The following is a 17,144-nucleotide window of genomic DNA, read 5'->3' as shown; positions in this document are numbered from 1 at the left end:
CCGGCGCTGGTTTCGTACTGGGTACAAAACTGTATATATTCAGGACAGGCATATCCAAGCTTGAGTTTTCATTCCATTTTTATTTCAAACCTTCAGAAAGCCTAAGTAAATAGTGTAAGAAATGTTCAGAGAGACTCTTTTGTATAGACACTGGCATGTCTCTCAGGGTAAAGAGATTTTCACTACGCCTGTTATTCAGAGAGGAATTGTACGTCAACAGGCCCATAAAGAGGAAAAAGTTGGCTGAAATTCACAATGAGACTTTGTGAACAGTATTTTGATCAGATCTTGTCTCATTTACCTTCTGAATGCAACCTTGTGTCCACTGTAATGGCACTGAGCGGTGACAATGTGAGCTTGAGCTTCAGTTCTGGTGGCTGCGCTAAGAGCCTGGAACCATCAGATGCTGAGAAGCGCTGGTTTTCTATTTGCATTTTAACACTTCTTTGGAAGAGTTAAATGTGACTTCCTATGTAAGAAGGAACAAAATGAGAGTTACTGAGCAAGGTGAATCCAACAAGCGGAAAATAAAATATTTCTGATCTTGAAGAAATTCCTTAATTATGCAGCAGATGTTCCCTAGGTACCTTTTCTGAAAACACTATATAACTGACAGGAGACAGTGTAAATAGGGCCTTTTGTGGATTCTAAGAGTACTGGACAGTACAATTGTACAATTTTGCTTGGTTTAGATGCTAAAATTTGAACCAAATGGAGATGTTTCAAATATAAGGTTGACTCTCCTATTGGGTTACATTCCTACCATGGGAGTCTCCTACCATGAGTCTCTTCTAGCGGCCATGCTTCAAAAGAATGTCCTACCCATAGTTCATCTACACATTTAAATTGACAAGTAATCTTGTCATGACGTAGTCTTTGAATTAGCAAAATAGTGCTTTTTCTTGTGTGCTCCTTGCACCCTGGATCTCCAGACTCATATCTTCTAATTAAAACAAAAAATAAGCCAACCTTTACAAAGTCTTCAGCTCTCATGCCAGGGGTCTCTGTAGTCTTGAACTAGGAATTGGCAAGATCCAGATGCTTATTGCTGCCTTTTTTTTTTTTTTTTTTTTTTGGAACTTCTGGTAGTGTAACTTTTGAAATACAGGTATGTGTTGCTCCCTAACACTTTGTAATATAATTTTGATTTCTCTTTGGTCTTTTACTCTCTTCCTCTGTGTCAAATATCAGTACCCAAGTTGCTTCCCTAGACTGTCCACAATGATTACATACATCAAACTCATTGCATTAAGTCTTTTTGCTTTTTCTTCCTCTTGCATATTGTGCCTGTTACGCTGGGAATGTAATCAGGCAGTCCAGACAGTCCAATGGGCCATTAAAATTCTTCAGAAAAAAGAGTTCACATTGTAATTACGTTTTAGTCTCAACGTTTGCTAAGCAGAAGGCCTTATTTGAGACTATGTAGATGCTTCTATATAATTAGTGTCAGATTATCAAAACCAACTTTGTTCTTCAGCCCTCTCCTTGTCTTTTTTAAAGCTAGGTGGAGTCCAAGTGAACCTTCCCAAAGAGTTGCTGCCCTGTAAAGGTGTTGGCTCTGTGACTAATACTCTGCAAACAGACTAATTCAGGAGAACCATTGCTGGCCAAGCCTAGGTTTGCTTTGTTCGCCATTGCATAAAGACCAGGTAGCATTGTCTTTCTGCAGGACAACCCTAAAAGAAATGGAAAATAAGTATGCTCTTCCGAGTTGTTGAGGATTGTCCAAAGGAGTATCCAACACTGGTCAGTGAAAAATGCTGACAGCTAACCTGTTCGACTCATTCCTTTTGTGTGTCAAGCAGATTGAGCTGTATTAACTTGTCACAGTATAATAGTGTCATTCGTTATCCTGACTTTTACCTAAGCTGATGTGGACCCGAAGTTTTAGACATTTTGCTCTCAAATATGAAATTCTAAACAGCTTAAGTAGTTCTGAAAATAACAGTAGGTGCTGATATGTATCTCTTGGCACCTGCATCTCTGAGAATCTGTCTGTCTACATCCAGTCCTGCTCTTGGTCTAACCCCCAATAGGCACTTAAAACTGATTCAGACCTTCTTCATGAGTTGATTGAGTCTGCGCATCCATTCACTGTTGGTTATCAAGCTGTCTTACTGGTAGCATGCCAGAGGTTTAAGGATAGCAGCATTAAACGATGTGGCAGAATATGTATAAGGATTCTGCGCGTGTGTAGATTACTGTATGGAAGAGCACAGCAGCACTGCTTGAATCTGCCCTACTTTTCAGCAGTTATGTTTGCTTTTTCTCATGCCACCATGAAAAGTGTCAGTGTGTTTCCTGTTAATTAGGATGTCATAAGATCTATGGTTAGCAGGAATGTTGGTTTTTAACTGTTTCATTTGCTTAAGCAGAGAGAAAAAAGGGCAGGGGAAAAGAGGGCATTTCAATGAAGTAGATGTGCATGCAAAACTCTGAAATCTTTTAATGAAAAAGTGCTTGAAAAGAGTCAAACATACACCAATCCCTTATCTGTGCTGTATAGTCATTGTTTCACAAAGGACGTTCCTAGTTCACTCTTAATCAATCCGCCTCAGTACCAGCCTCGGGAGCAATGCTGGAGCAGGGTGCAAGTGATCTGCCAAGTCCCCTGGGCTTTCAGTCAAGCTCTGACCTCTTAGTGGTTTAGCCACTTTTGGAAAATGGATTTTAAGCACCAAGTTAACTAGGTTTTTGAAAACTTTACTCTGGATTAACAAAAGAAGCTGGAAATTAAGGGTAGGTTCCCTGTAACATATACTTCTTTATTGTAGAGAATCAACAGAGAATGCAGCGGCTCCTAGCTAATACCACCTTTTCTGATTTGTCTGTGACTAAATTCAGATCAACTATGTCATAAAGTCTCATATTAATGTGTTGTGTTAAGTTGTTCATTGTGTGGCTGGAAATCACCTAAGTGGTACTTGGGTACTGGAGTAATTTTGAAAATGGCACATAAAAGCTGCTATTACCTGCCTTGTAACACCAGCTTGTAAATCTGTTGTGAAAGTCTGACTGTTCAGTTCAATGTCTAGTGCCACTCTAGATGTCTTCAGACATTCCAGTTGCTCTCTGTCTGCCTCTCAAGCAGAGGACACGTCTCCCATAGCTACTGTCAAATTTTTCACGTCAGTAAACGTATTCTGAATATGCCTAAAGGGCATCTGAAATGGCACTAGACATCTGTATTTTGGCTTCCTACACTAGGTGTCATAAACCAGGTGGGATTAAGGTACATCTGTGACCCAGATTTGTTTTGCATAAGAAACTCCAAGTTGGCTAAAAATAGCAATAGGACCTCACACAGGCAAGACTGAGCACGCATGAGTACATGGCTGCGTTACCTGTCTGTTGCTGTGTGTTACCAACGCTGCTGTGGATCCTCAGCAAGATCTTGGCAAAGCCTGAGCAAGTGCAGTCATGCTGAGTCCAGGATCTACCGAAATCACAGCCAGAGGATAAGCTAAAACGCAAAACTGATAAGAAGGACCTGTTTCAGCTAACCCACGTGTGATAGAGCACAGTAAGATTGTATGGGAGGCTAATAACTCTTTTCATTTGCTGTACAAGTATGGCCTGTTAATAGTATTCTCCTTTCTTAGCCATTCTGCTAAATGCTTTCAGCCCACTTGATTTATACTAACACGTCCCTCAAGGTATCGCAGGAATCACTTTTCTGCCTGAGGCTTGGGAGTTCCGTTCAGATGGCAAAAACTATTAAAATATCTTAGCACATGGGAACAGAATTCCAGAACAACGGAAGAATCACCATCTTCTGTTGGCAGGAAGGCTGTGAGTTAGCCCGTAACTTCTTGTTCCTCTCTTTTGTTTCGCTATCCCTTTGTGAGGTGGGAGGGATGGCAAAGAGACGCAAGACAGTGAAATAGGTGGTCTGTTGAGAATGCAGGAGCTGGAAGGAGAGAGATGTGACAGTTGTCCTAGAGCAGCAGGCAATCACGAGAGCACAAACTTGTCTGCAGGCAACAGTTTGCCTTTCTGAAGTGTATGACTTTGACATTGCAGAGTGCTATGAATAGCTTGCTTTTATTTCTTGTTATCCTGCCCTTGCAATTCAAATAAGGTATCCATTGTTTAAAAACATCACACCCAAGATGCATCTGTCTTCATGTTTTAGTGTTACATGACTGAAATGCTTTCTGAAATGAATCAGTGATCAGCGTGCTTAAATTACATAGATGAACTCTACATGCAGGAGACTTCGTACCTACTTGAACTATGGAAGAATGAATTGCTGATGTGGATTTTTAAATATGTTAAAGAAAACGTGGCTTTGTGTTCTTACCTTAGGAGTTGACAGGCTTAAAATTTAGGAAGAAAGCATAAAATGGAACATTCCCTGTTAATTCAGTCCCTGGAACAGCAGAAGCCCATGGCATTAACCTTTGGGTTATTAATATGTTGATGGAGGGAAGGATTAAGAAAAGGGCAGGTTGTAGGACACAAATGGTACAAAGGCCAGAGGCAAATAGTCTTGTATTGACTTCAGTTCCAGAAAATAGATCCAAGGCATAAATTAGAACATTTCCAAAGGTGGTTCTGTGGTCCAATGAAGTCACGTCTCTACTGAGATTTCTTCCTCTGCTCTGGGATTGGAGGAGTAGGTATTTGAACTGTTAATTATGCTTGAGTCAAGTAAAATAAATGCAACTTCAAGGCTAGTACTTTACTGGGATGACAGCGATAATGTGCTGTCTCAGAGCACACAGAGTGTGAAGGCAGATAAACTTACTGAATCTTCATCCCAAAATGTCATGTGTGTCCCCTGTGACTATGGCAAAATGTTTGTCACCTACTCACCCTTACCCTGCTAGCACTGTAATTACGTTAGCTGCACTGCATGGACTTCACTTCGGAACAGCAGTCTTACGTGTTCCGCCTTGGGGGATTGGGAAATGGTTTTCTCCATTCCATAGTCCATTTCCTTCTGGTTGTGGACGCCCCTATGGGAGCTGATGTGGCAGGTGCTGAGAGCTTAGATCAAAAATAGATCATTATGTGGAAAAACCGAAGAGTAATCCTGATTCTTCCTTCTGTGGAAAAACATGTAGCTGTGCTGAAAATGGGATTAAAATGGCTAAAGATCATCATAAGGGGTCACCTTTTATCTCATTAACATCCCACTTTGTTTCTGACACCAGCGAAAAGTCAGCGAGTATTCCCTGGCAGAGAGTGGTGCAAACAATAAAGCTGCACAGCAGGTCGCCAGCCAGGAGCGCCAGGGTCCTAATCCGTACTGACTTACTGTGACCTTGGCTGAGGCATTTCATTTCTCTCTGCTTCCCTGTCCTGTATCCTAGAGTTAACAGTTATGTCTTTCAGAGGATTTCAGTCAAATAGCTGTTAATTTTGAAGCAGCTTGAAAATTATAAGCGCGCTCTCTCTATGTTAAGGTTAATCCCTCACACCTGAATAGTATGGTTGATATTATATATCTAAGAATTCCCTAGTTCTCACTGGGCACCAAGGTGAAGAACATGATGATGATGAGGTGACTTCAGTCTGAGCAAAACAGGTTTTCGGGCAACAACTCTCAGTGGCGTAATTCAGGAGTAATTCCCAGTTCCTCCGAAGTGGGGGAACGCAAGCTGAGCCTGTTAGCAGAGCGGGTGTGAGACTGGGAGGTTGGGTATGGTGCAAAGGGAATGAGAAATATACTGTTGGTCAGAGGTAGCCGGAGCTTGGATACGTGGGACAGTGGGAAAGAGCTTGTGTCAAAGCTGTCGAGAGAGTAGGTAAGCGAACAGGTTGGGCAGGGTGGATGAACAGGAATGAGGTGCCATAGTACCATTTTGAGCAAACAGAAAGGTATTTAATGGTTTGGGGTTTTTTCCCCCCCCCCGCCCCCAGAATGTCTCCTTTGAGATGCAGGGCTGATTGTGTTTTCTCTTCCCTGCTCAAAACAAGCAGCACTCTCTAGGAAGGGAAGTTCTGTATGATTCCAGCCACTTTAAGCAGCAACATAAATCAACCCGGGATTGGGTTCTGCAGCTTGGCAGGCATATGTCTGTCTGGAGTCGCCCATAGCCAGTGTGGGGTGCCGAGCTAATCGGGTCACCAGGGTGACTTGTATAGCCCTCAGTGCAGCTCCTGCATGGTGGGTGCCTCGGGCTGTGGGGCTGGCGGTTCCATTTATAACTGCCACATTGCTCAATTTCAAGGTCATTCAGAGGGGGAGTCGCTCATAAAATAGACTTTAAAGTAGTGTTTATACTTGCTTTAGTGCTTTGCAATCAACATACATATACATTCAGAACTGTTTATTTTCTGGGCTCTGTGTGGCTCTTTAGTATCCCATAGTACTGTTTTGGAGTGTGGAGAGAGGAAAGTACATAAACACTTCTACGCCATGAAAAAACCAGGTTGGTTAATGGTTATTGATGGATAGCAAATACTTTGTGATTTATGACAGAACAAGTCAGCAGAGCATGAAGTCTTACAAAACACCTGGGACAGGTTGAGTGAGCTCGGGGCCTGCACTGGTTGGCAAGCTGGTGAAGTATGGATAATCCCAGTTAAATATCCTTAATTGTTATCCTTGTGTATACGCCTTCCATTGCTCAGGATCATGTTGCAGTTGTCATCTGGTGGCTATTAGAAGCATGCTGGCGTTGCTACCAGAAGTCCTGCATTTCTCTTAGGAAAAGGTGGTTTTCTCAGTGCCATGCAATTTGTACCAGTGTGTAACAGCATCATTATTTCTTGTAACGTACATAATAGTGTCCAGTCAGCGCTACCCACTGCTTACGTAGCACTACCCAGTCATGTGCTGGCCAGATGACAGTCATGTCATTGCACTGCATTGGGCATTGCCAAAAAAAAATAAAAATAGATGAGGTATCCAGGGCACTTGCTTTGTCATAAAATTTTATTTTAACGGTAGAAAACCACTTCAGATTGAATAGAAGTCCAGGACATAACAGAAGGCTTTAAATCCACCCCTTGGTGGGTCCATCAAACGACATCTGTGGCCATTTGTAATGCGTATTTTACATCTTAAATCTGTAGCATGATTACAGCTTGTGTGAGTACTGCTTCTCTCTCCCGGACACTTGTCCTCCTGTGTGTTCAAGAGACGCATTCAAACAAGGCTTTCTGTGCTCTCACCTGGACACCTGGGGTTCACCCCACGTGCACCTTTGCTCTGAGCAAGAAGGAGCTGTGCTGAGCTGGTATTTCTCTGCTGGAAGCGGCGCATCACGGCACGGCCCATTCAGTTTTCCTCTCCTCCTTCATCTCCTGGTGTTAGCTGCATTGCCACCAAAAGCCTTGCTCGTCTGCTGAGCCCAGTGTGAATGCGGCTTACAGGTGCCAGGTCTGGGCAGTTGGGAGCCCTTGGGTTAAGAAATGGGATGAGGAGGGAGCCGGGGGCCCTCGGCTCTGACAAGCGAAATGAGTTGTCGGGTCAGGAGTTGCACCAGCCGCCATTTGAGTTGCAGCGGGAAAGACTCCCGTCTCCGCTGGCGTTGGGCTTTTCGCTGGGGAGCCCCGAGCTGCCTCGCTAACGTTGGCGTCTCCAGCTGTAGATGACTAAGTGAAGCTGTGTGGGCTGCTGGCTGTCCGGCCAGACTGTCCCTGCTATCTCTTCCCATAAACACTGGAGCCTTTGTCTCTGGCCTTATCGTGCCCCTGCCATCACAGAGCCCTTTCTGTGCTCTCCTCCCAGCGCAGGCCTCTGTGTTCAGGGGTCTTTTCTTCAGCTGCTCTTTGTCCCCGGGTGTTTATTGTGCCTGCAGCAGAGTGTGTTTGTTTGGGAGAGAGGAGGAGGGGCTCCTGTTTGTGTGGGGTTTATAAACCTAGAGCATTCTTCAAAAGAGATGCTGAGCAAACTGGGTGGTGTTAATGTTAACCCTTCGCTGCCCAGTTTTACTGACAGTGCGTCGCTGCACCGGGGTTTCCTCTGACAAATGCTGTGGGAGGGTTATGAAGTTGCTGTGTCAGGCAGAGAGTCTGCTCCCCCTTTGGTTTTAACTGCCCTTTGATAGTCTGTGAATGTTGCATGTGTGTATCAGCAAAGAGAGCCTCCCAGACGTGGGGAGATGTAATTGATTCTAGGATTTTCCCCCAGAGTCCTCCTGGAACTTGTTTTTATTGCAAACACTGGCTCACTAGCCCTTTCTGTTTGCATAACTGGCCTGTGCATCCTGTTTATGTGGCTACATCAGACGATATCTCTTCTTTTTACCATAATTCAAAACTTTATGGCTCAGTACTTTAGGGGTTTTCCTTCTGAGTAAAGTCCTGAAAACAGGAATTTCTTAAATTCATAGTGTTGCCACTTGTAGTAGCGTATAATACCTCCCCTTTGAATGAGCTGCCTTTTTTTTAACCAGCTTAATAATACATTTATTGTTAGGATGGCTTATTGTTTCTTCAGTACCTGTTGTCCCTTATTCCAAAGGACAGCTTTGAAAGATGAAGATCAGCAACTCGAAAACTTTATTTCCCTTTTAATCACATAATGCTTTGCCATTAAGTTGGTTGGACACACAGCCCCCCATCCCCAGAGAAAAAAACCCACAAACCTAAGCAGAACAGTATCAACTTTCTAACCTCCTTTTGCTCTTCTTCTGTAAGAGGATGGGAATTTATAAATGAAAAAAATCTCTCGTCCATCTTGGCAAGAAGCTTCAGCAACACAATTGTCTTGGTGTTAGAAGTGTCAGGAGAGAGTTTTGTATTTCACTGAACATGCAGTCAGCGTAAGTGTTTCAGACCTTTTTATGATGATCTGCATAAATGGAGCATAATACAAATACATTAGCTTCATGTGTGATAAAAATATGTTTCTTTTCAAAGATGGAATGTCTACTTAAGTAACTGAACTCTTCCCCGGAAATTAATAGGTTTAAATTCAGCATTTCACAAAGTAGCATAAAGAATATTTTTTTTTTTCCAAATAGTTAACATCTCGGTATTGGGGGTTGCAGTTCACGTATTGCAGCATCTACGTATTATATTACTACACTGTGAAAAAGTTCAGGAGACTATGTTCCTTTGCGGTGGGTAGGAGAGGAAGAAATGCAAAATAATACAAGCCTTTGTGAAACATGAATCCACACACTCAGTCATGACTAAACCTATTCAGGCACTCAGGTGTTTTCTCCAAGACTGCTCTGGGCTCTAGCATTGTTGGTGTGTGACTTGTTTTCTTCCTGAACTGACTCAATTTGTCTCACCCCTTTCTCTTCAAGGAACAATTTCAGCTGCAAAGCGCACAGGGATTCCTGCGCCCCGGGAGATCTCGTCATCTGTATCCAGAGAGCGAGCCGTATTGCGTGGCCAAGCCAATACTAGGAAAACACAACCCAGCCCCACCTCTTCTGGTACACCGACTCCTACCAAACACGTGCGCCCCACTAGCAAGTCCAAGCAAGAGCATGAAACTGGTGACAAGGCTGTTCTGGAATCTCAGGTTAAAGAACTCCTGGCAGAAGCAAAAACGAAAGATTCTGAAATTACCAAACTCCGTTGTGAACTAAAGAAATGCAAAGAGAAAGGGTCCCTTAATGCTGAAGGAATGGGTGCTTCCAACCAAAACTCAGAAACAGTGTCACCTGTTGACATAGATCCATTAATACGGACCCTTCAAGAAAAAAACAGGACTTTTCAAAAAGAGCTTGCTAGCCTGGGAGAAGAAAATCGTGTTTTGAAAGAGAAATTGCTTTATCTAGAGAACTCTCCCCTCTCAGACACAACAACAAGCAGTGGAGGTGACAGCAGCCTCCCGACCCCAACTACCCAAGAATCCAGTTTTGGAAGCCCATCAAAAAATGTGTCAAGAGCTGAAATGGATGAGCAGAGGCAGCATGTGAATGGGGGTGCGCTGCGCAATTCGGGTTCTTCCAGCAGTGATGTAACTAAAGCTTCCTTGTCACCCGATGCGTCTGATTTTGAGCACATAGCAGATGTACCTTCCAGGCCAACGTCCTCCAACAGCAACCACTTCAAAGGTTCCAAATGTTCCACTACAGGAAGTTCCCCAAACAATATTAGTGACCTTTCTGTTGCCTCTCTTACAGAGAGAATACAAAAAATGGAGGAAAATCACCACAGCACAGCAGAAGAGTTACAAGCCACTTTGCAGGAGCTGTCGGATCAACAGCAAATGGTGCAGGAGCTGACAACAGAAAATGAGAAGCTAGTGGAAGAGAAAGCTCTCCTGGAGACTTCCTTTCGTCAACATAGAGATAGAGCAGAACAGCTGAGCCAAGAAAATGAGAAGCTAATGACTCTCCTCCAAGAGCGATCCAAGAATGAAGAAAGCAGAGCTCAGGAGGGGAAGGTCCTTGAACTGGAACAGAAATGTGCAGAAGTTCTTGAAAAAGCACAATTTGAAAGAGAGAAACTGCTCAACATTCAGCAACAGTTAACCAGCAGCCTACGAAGCTTAGAAAGGGAGCATCAAGATGCCCAGCAGGTGATTAAAAGCCTGAGAGAAGAAAATGAGAAACTGCTTAAACTTCTAGAAGTGGAACAGCAGAGTAACAGCACAGTGACAAAAACTCTGGAGGACTGTAAAATTGCCTTAGAAGGTCTAAAAATTGAGAATGGCTCTCTCAAAACTCAGTTAGAGAGCGAGAAGCAAAAGGCCGCAGAAATCAACGCGATGGGGTGTACTACTGACAACTCTGAGGTGCAAGAGATGCTGAAAGTAGCCCATGCAGAAAAGGATCAGTTAGAAGCAACTTGCACTGAGCTTAAACAAGAGCTGCTGAAGGCAAACAGTGAACTGAAGCACATTCAGGGTCTGCTATCTAAGGTAAAGCAGAAACAGCTGTAAAATATAATGGTTGTTTATCTGTCCTTCCACAAACAGGTAATTGTTGGTCTTTAGATTGTTATTGAGCCATTGATTCTAAGTTTCCGGGATTTAAGTTGCACACATTAGTTTGGAATGGAAGCTGGGATCGTATCATACTATCTCTGTTTCTGCTGCTAGATGCATATTTTCCCAGGAATAACTGTTAGCATAGCCGTGTTCAAGAATTCAAAACTAATTTCCCCTAATGTCTTCTGCAGAATTTACCATTTCAGTAAATAGAATTGCGTTTATCAAAATCGGAGCAAAGAACAGGTCAATAAAAAAATTACTTTGATATTATGTGGACAAATATTAGTGAAAATCACTCGGTAATCCATATGGAGAAAAAGACATGAGTAGTTAGCAGCAAATTTTGCATTCTGAATAATTAATCATGATTAATTAGTAGTGAACTATAGGTGTTGTTGGTCATGAGAACACAAGGATGTGAGCTAATGCTCAGAGAAGCTGACACTTACAGCAACATGACTAATGAAGTGTGGTCAGGCTCCAGATGAGATTATTTTCATAAAACTGAAATATTTTTACAAAACTGAGAGGTATCCTCTTGTGGGATAGGTAAAGTAATGGAAAAAAAAATTGCTTTGTTTTAGAACAAATTTTCTCTACCTCATTTGGTAGTTTGTAGCTTTGCTTCAAGCAAGCTTAAGTCAGTTCCTGTTTGTATTTTGTGTGTGATCCCGGACGTTCAGAAGAGAGCTGCAACGTGTGGCAGCCTAGAACAAGTGTTAATAAAGCACAAGCCAGTGATTATGTCCCACCGCTGCAGAAAGAGCGACAGTGTGTGCAGCCTTTCCTGTATGGGGAAGGGATCATGAGAAGAACGGTAAAATTGGCTAGTTGCAGAGGAAGAGAGCGTTGCCAAAAAGCACCTCCATGATTTGAGTGATTTAGAAAATCCAGATGGCCTTTCAGCTTAAATAGGTGACCACAGCAAATGGAGTTAGTAGAGGAAGCTCCCAAGTGCTTACTGGGGCTGCAGTTTATGAAGAATAAATGAAAAACTGCTGAGTGCTCAGACTCTGTACCAAACTTTTATTGCTTGGTTTGGAAACCACAGATTTCCTCCTTTTTACTCTTCCTTTCCCTCAAATTAAGCTGTTTTGAATCATTGGCTATTTGTGACACCCAAACAAGACCACAGGCTTCTGTAAGGCTGCCCTTCAGTTGGGCTGTGCCAGTGCTGCTGGCTGAATTGGCAGCCTACACCTTGCTTTTCCATAGGTTGTTCTTACTCGGAGATCTCCCCCCGAACCTGGAAGCATTGATCTGTGGGCCTGAGCCAACAAACTGAAGTGCAGCAGATTTCCCCTTCAGTGATTCCAGATGTCCTATATCCAGAAATGTACTTATCTGCAGTAACTAGCTCTGCTACGTATGTTTTCACAATCCATTGAAAATGCTCATGGTAAAAGTAGCAAAATTGTTAACGTGGACGAACTGATCGTCTTCCCCTTAAGAGAGTGATATCACTCTCATAATGCAATACATAAATAGATGTGGAGCTTTCCAGGAATATAATTCTTCTCTGTTCATTACCTGCAGAGATTGGTTTGGAATTATGGTCATTATATACTTAATTTCCTTTGTAGCATCTTGTTTTATTATCTTTATTACCAGGAAAGAAAACTGACATTCATAGCTCATCTATGTTTCCCGAAACTGTCTCATTCGTGTTGAAACTCAGTTTATACAATACTTAGAAGACAGGTTCAATTCTGAAGTCCGTGAGGTGCCCAGTAAAATCTCTAATGAGTGGTATCTCTTAAGAAATATGGACTTACAGCTTTCTTTCCTCCCTTCCAGGCTGAGAATGAGTGTGGTCAGCTGAAGGAGGTGTGTGACCGGCAGGCTGAGCAGCTGAGCAGAACCAGCCAGAAGCTGCAGGAAAAAACATCAGAGAACGAAGCGGATATAAAGAACCTGAAAGAGACCATTTTCGAGTTGGAGGACCAGGTGGAACAACATCGTGCTATAAAACTTCACAATAACCAGCTCATCAGTGACCTAGAAAGTAGGTGGAGCTGAAAAAAGGATTTAAGTGAACTTATTCAGGGGGCTCAGTTATGGCTACAACAGGGAGGAGGCAGCATGTCTTCGTATGTGTGACAAGGGCCTCATTTTAGAAATATTCCAGTTTGGGCCAATCCTTTCTGTTCATGCACAAAAGTCACTATTTTAACAGTTAGTGCTGTAGAAATAGTATTAGAGACAGTCTCTAAACCTTACTTTGCAGCAAAGGATGTTTTGCCTGTTCTAGAAACTGGAATTATTGGCCTTTTAAAGAGTTTTTAGGCAAAAGCAGTAGTAAGAGGCGTAAAGTCGAGGTTGCTGTTGCCTTGTGGAAGGGGAGCTGCCACCTGGTGGAATGAGTGGCACATGTCCCTTACCAGGGCTACCTCGAGTGCTCAAGGGGCGTGTGTACGAAGTGATCCTGCTGTGTGATTCTGTAAATTTAAACGACTGGTTTAATGCCTCAAAATAATAATTTATTTCAGAGATGTTTGAGCAACAGATCTTACTCTCGATTCCATTCCTTATCCACTGTGAGAGGATCTTGGTCCAGTTCAGTCTATTTACTGGCGTTACTAGAAGCAAAACCAAATAGGCTGCTCTGCCCTCCCATTTTCGCTTTTCACCCTTGCCCTTATGTGTTTAATAATCTTTTCCCTTTTTTACTGTTCCTAGGTAAAGCAATGAAGCTGGAAGAACAAAAACAAGATACAGAGAGGCAGCTGAAGGCTCTGACTAAGCAAATGAAGGTAAGGCTTAGACTCCGTGACAAAGCTAAGCTGAGCTTTTATTGCATTTCTGGATTTGAGAGAAGCGTTGTGTTTTCCTAGAACCATTGTAGAAAGTTCTTTCTACATCCTTTCATTCTCCATTCTCTTCACTCATTTCTAGCTGTTTCTTTGCCTGTGAAGGAAAAATATAATATGTCCTTTGCAAATTACTTTTGTTTTTTCTACCTATGAACTTCTGCTACTTTGGAACAGCTGTTCCTGCTCTTCAGCAACAGTGCTTGTAGTGGTATCACAGATCTGAATGATCAATAGCTGTAGGAGGAGCTCTGAACTTTTTGTATTGGAATGGAGAGCTTAGCATCAGTTTCTTTGGCAATCCCGTTGGTACTGTGTAGAGAGGCTAGTGTTTAGTTTGACCTCAGCATCATCTTGAAATTGCGGTGAAATCCTGGTCGCTTGTGATGACTGCAAGAGAGATCGTAACTAAACGCTCAGCTCAAATAAGTGCATTTTTACATCAAACAGTTTGGGATTCTAATTGCTCTTTCTAGGAAGATACAGAAGAGTGGAGGCGTTTTCAAGCTGATCTGCAGACTGCAGTGGTTGTAGCCAATGATATTAAGTGTGAAGCCCAGCAGGAGCTCCGTGTGGTAAAGAGGAAGCTTCAGGAGGAAGAGGAGAAGACTGCCAGACTGCAGAAGGAGCTGGATGAAGTGAAGGGCAGCAACAGGTTGGTTACCTACAAAGGCCAAGATATGATCTCTGTGACTGCTAACATGCGTGCAAACAGTGCTTTGTCAATAACTATTCATTGGCTTGAATGTGCATGTTGTCTGTTTTTAACTCTTCTGACGGATTTTGTTGTCTTTTATTCTAAGAGGTTTCTGTTGTTTTTCTTTTTGGCGATCTAGTTCTGTCAACTAAGCCATGAAGGTTTTAATCAGCAAATATTAAGTAACAACAATTGCCAATATCCTCTTATAGCTTTGTTCTCAATATGATATTTCACTGTGTTTTATTGCCTTCATAACACTCTGTGCAGCTGTATTAACCCATCTGTGAAAAGACTGGTTGGCTACATATATTCAGTGGGACATCCGGAAGAGAACTCATTAACCTGAGAGGAGTCAAGGACTGTATATGTTCAAATTGAAACCAGGAGTAGCTGGACTTCTTTGTTCTGCAAGTCACGTGTTGACTGAGTGATCAATGCAAGCACTAGGATTCCTCCTCTCACCTTTCCTGTCCTTAATTTGAAACTGATTACGTGATTAGCTGTGTTAAATGGGCTGGACTGTGGCCCAGGTTAGCACTTAGCCCAGAAGTGACTTTGTCACGCAGTGGACCCCCCTGTAAAACAATTGGTTTAGTCTCAGTGGTTGGAGGGGGAACAGTAATCGTGACCCATTCAGAGATACAGCCCAGCATGGGAAGCTGTACGTGTGGGGCTTCCCTCTGTGGCAGCACGTAAGAACAAAAGTGACTTTTACAACTGAATCTGGAACCAGTACAGATGCCTTACAATGTGGCTTTTATGCAGTACATGACCTTTTATGTACCGCCTTTCATTCCAAAAATCATACTGCAGTTGAAGTACAAAATAAGAAGAGATGGAAAACAAAAGATGTATTAGAAGGAAGAACCAAACTTTCTAAAGACGACAGTGCTCCGCTCTTCTTTTGCGTTGACGAAAGCAGAGCCAGCAGAGCTGCAATGATGAAAATTTGTACAGGGGGAATGAAGAAAGACAAAATAACACAAGAAGTGGTAGTGTTTATCAAAAATGTGTACCAAATTAAATTGCTCCTCTGCATTTTTCCATTTAGTCTCTCTCCTAGTAGACTCATGGCCACTGGTAGAATAGCCATAGGAACATGGTAAATCCTGTCATTTCTTACAGGTGGAGTAGGAGTCCAGCTTTATGTTTATTTGCTGACTGTTTTCCATTCAGGAGTTTCCAGAGCAGCTGCACAGTAGATGGAAGTAAAAAGATGGGATGGCTTTTGTGCAGAAGTGTATGGATCAGAATTCCTGTGTTGACGGAACAGAAATACTTCTTTTCAGAAAAATAAAGGAATGTGTTTAAGCTGCAGTTTCATTATCAGAGTCCCCAGTGGAGGCAAAGGAAAGCTATTACAGACTGTGTATTCAGACAGAATGATTACCAGACAGTACTTAAGTTCTGGGCTCTGTTTCCATTCCTAATTTGTTCTTAATGAAATTTCCCTTGTTTAGAGCGGGGTCCGTATATAAGGGCAGGAATCATATATTTGCAGTTTCCCCTCTTTATTCTTTTGGTTTTTAATCTGAAGATGCGTTTGATAATACTTTAATTGAGTAGAAGATGACCTGCTAATTTGCAAACTGAGATATTTATCTTCCATGTATAAGGAGCATGGCTGCATTGTCAGCTCTTTGGCCTAAGAAACCTGAGCTGCAAATACTGGTTTTGAAATTAGATCCCCAGAATCCATGCATACATGATTGCAGAAGGAGGTATTCAGACATGTATTTAATTAAGTCAGTTTTGGTGTTTATCTCTCTCTCTCTTTTTCACGTACTTATAGATATATGTCCGTCTTTGCGTCATGTTGACGATCTGTGTAGCTTGCTTTGAGTATTACATTGGTCGTGGAGTCAGATATACTGTCTGCGGTGGGCAATATTTATTCTTTTTCAAAGACAGGTGTTGAGAGCAAATTTTGCATGTCATTTTAAGTATAACTTATTTGACTCGCGGTGTCCATGCAGAGAGTGCAAAACTGCTGTACTGAGTGGTGTGGAGAAGGTAATGAAGCCTACATAAATCATTGTCTAAGCAAACCGGCGATCAACAGCTAAGCACTGAAGTTTTAAAACTGTACTGACCTATAAAACAAATTCTTGAAGTTGCCAAAGCTCCTGCTGTGAGCCAGTCCTACACTCCCAGCTCATTGCATTCCTGAGGTCACTGTCTTCCCCAGCACCTCAGCTTCTTTCACCCAGAAGGTTCTGGTGATACTGTTGCTTTTAGTCAGCTTTCACAAATGCTACTGCTCAGAATGAGCAGTAGATTCTGGTTCCTGTGGTGACTTTTAATGCATGCCCAGCACTGGTGGAAAACAGTTTGTAGCATGATACCTTAACACAGTCTATAAAGTATTCCTCATTCGCTAATGCTGAGCAGCTGTGTGCTCAGCTGAATATCTGACAGTCCCTAGTGAAAGTTTCTTGTCTGATTTTTAAGCTCTGATTGGAAAATCCACCTTCCAAATAGCTTTCTACTCAATGGTTTTTGGCAAAATCTCAGCCATCTCTTGAGGGTCATTAGACTCCACCTCATAAATTGATCTTGAAGCCAATTTATCTCCTACAACATCCTGCCATTTTAATGTTTGCCTGTGGCTGCCTGAGTTCCTGCCTCCAAGTTTGATTTCACCGTTACATTCTTCTAATCAGACAAAAAGTCATTTTTGGTTCAGGAACAGCCAAAGAACTTGCAGAAAAAGTCCTGATGAGGTCATCAGAGTTCATCTGAATGAAGGTAAGCGCCTCCCAAAGGCATCTTTAACACAGAT

At 42.5% G+C, this 17,144-nt stretch overlaps 1 protein-coding gene across 5 annotated transcripts in view; it reads left to right on the top strand.

The window, feature by feature from the left end:
- SPECC1 (sperm antigen with calponin homology and coiled-coil domains 1) overlaps positions 1 to 17,144 on the top strand; it is a 98,946-nt gene that overhangs the window by 45,461 nt on the left and 36,341 nt on the right. For all 5 annotated transcript variants that reach the window (XM_063340554.1, XM_063340553.1, XM_063340555.1 and 2 more), the window contains 4 exons: positions 9,213 to 10,780; positions 12,650 to 12,857; positions 13,532 to 13,605; positions 14,139 to 14,317. In XM_063340554.1, the coding sequence (XP_063196624.1) occupies positions 9,213 to 10,780; positions 12,650 to 12,857; positions 13,532 to 13,605; positions 14,139 to 14,317 (2,029 nt within the window). The remainder of the gene's footprint in view (positions 1 to 9,212; positions 10,781 to 12,649; positions 12,858 to 13,531; positions 13,606 to 14,138; positions 14,318 to 17,144) is intronic.

This window comes from Chroicocephalus ridibundus, chromosome 7, assembly GCF_963924245.1.
Source record: "Chroicocephalus ridibundus chromosome 7, bChrRid1.1, whole genome shotgun sequence".
In the NCBI taxonomy this organism is placed as follows: Eukaryota; Metazoa; Chordata; class Aves; order Charadriiformes; family Laridae; genus Chroicocephalus; species Chroicocephalus ridibundus.
This window is presented reverse-complemented; position numbering and strand designations above follow the sequence as displayed.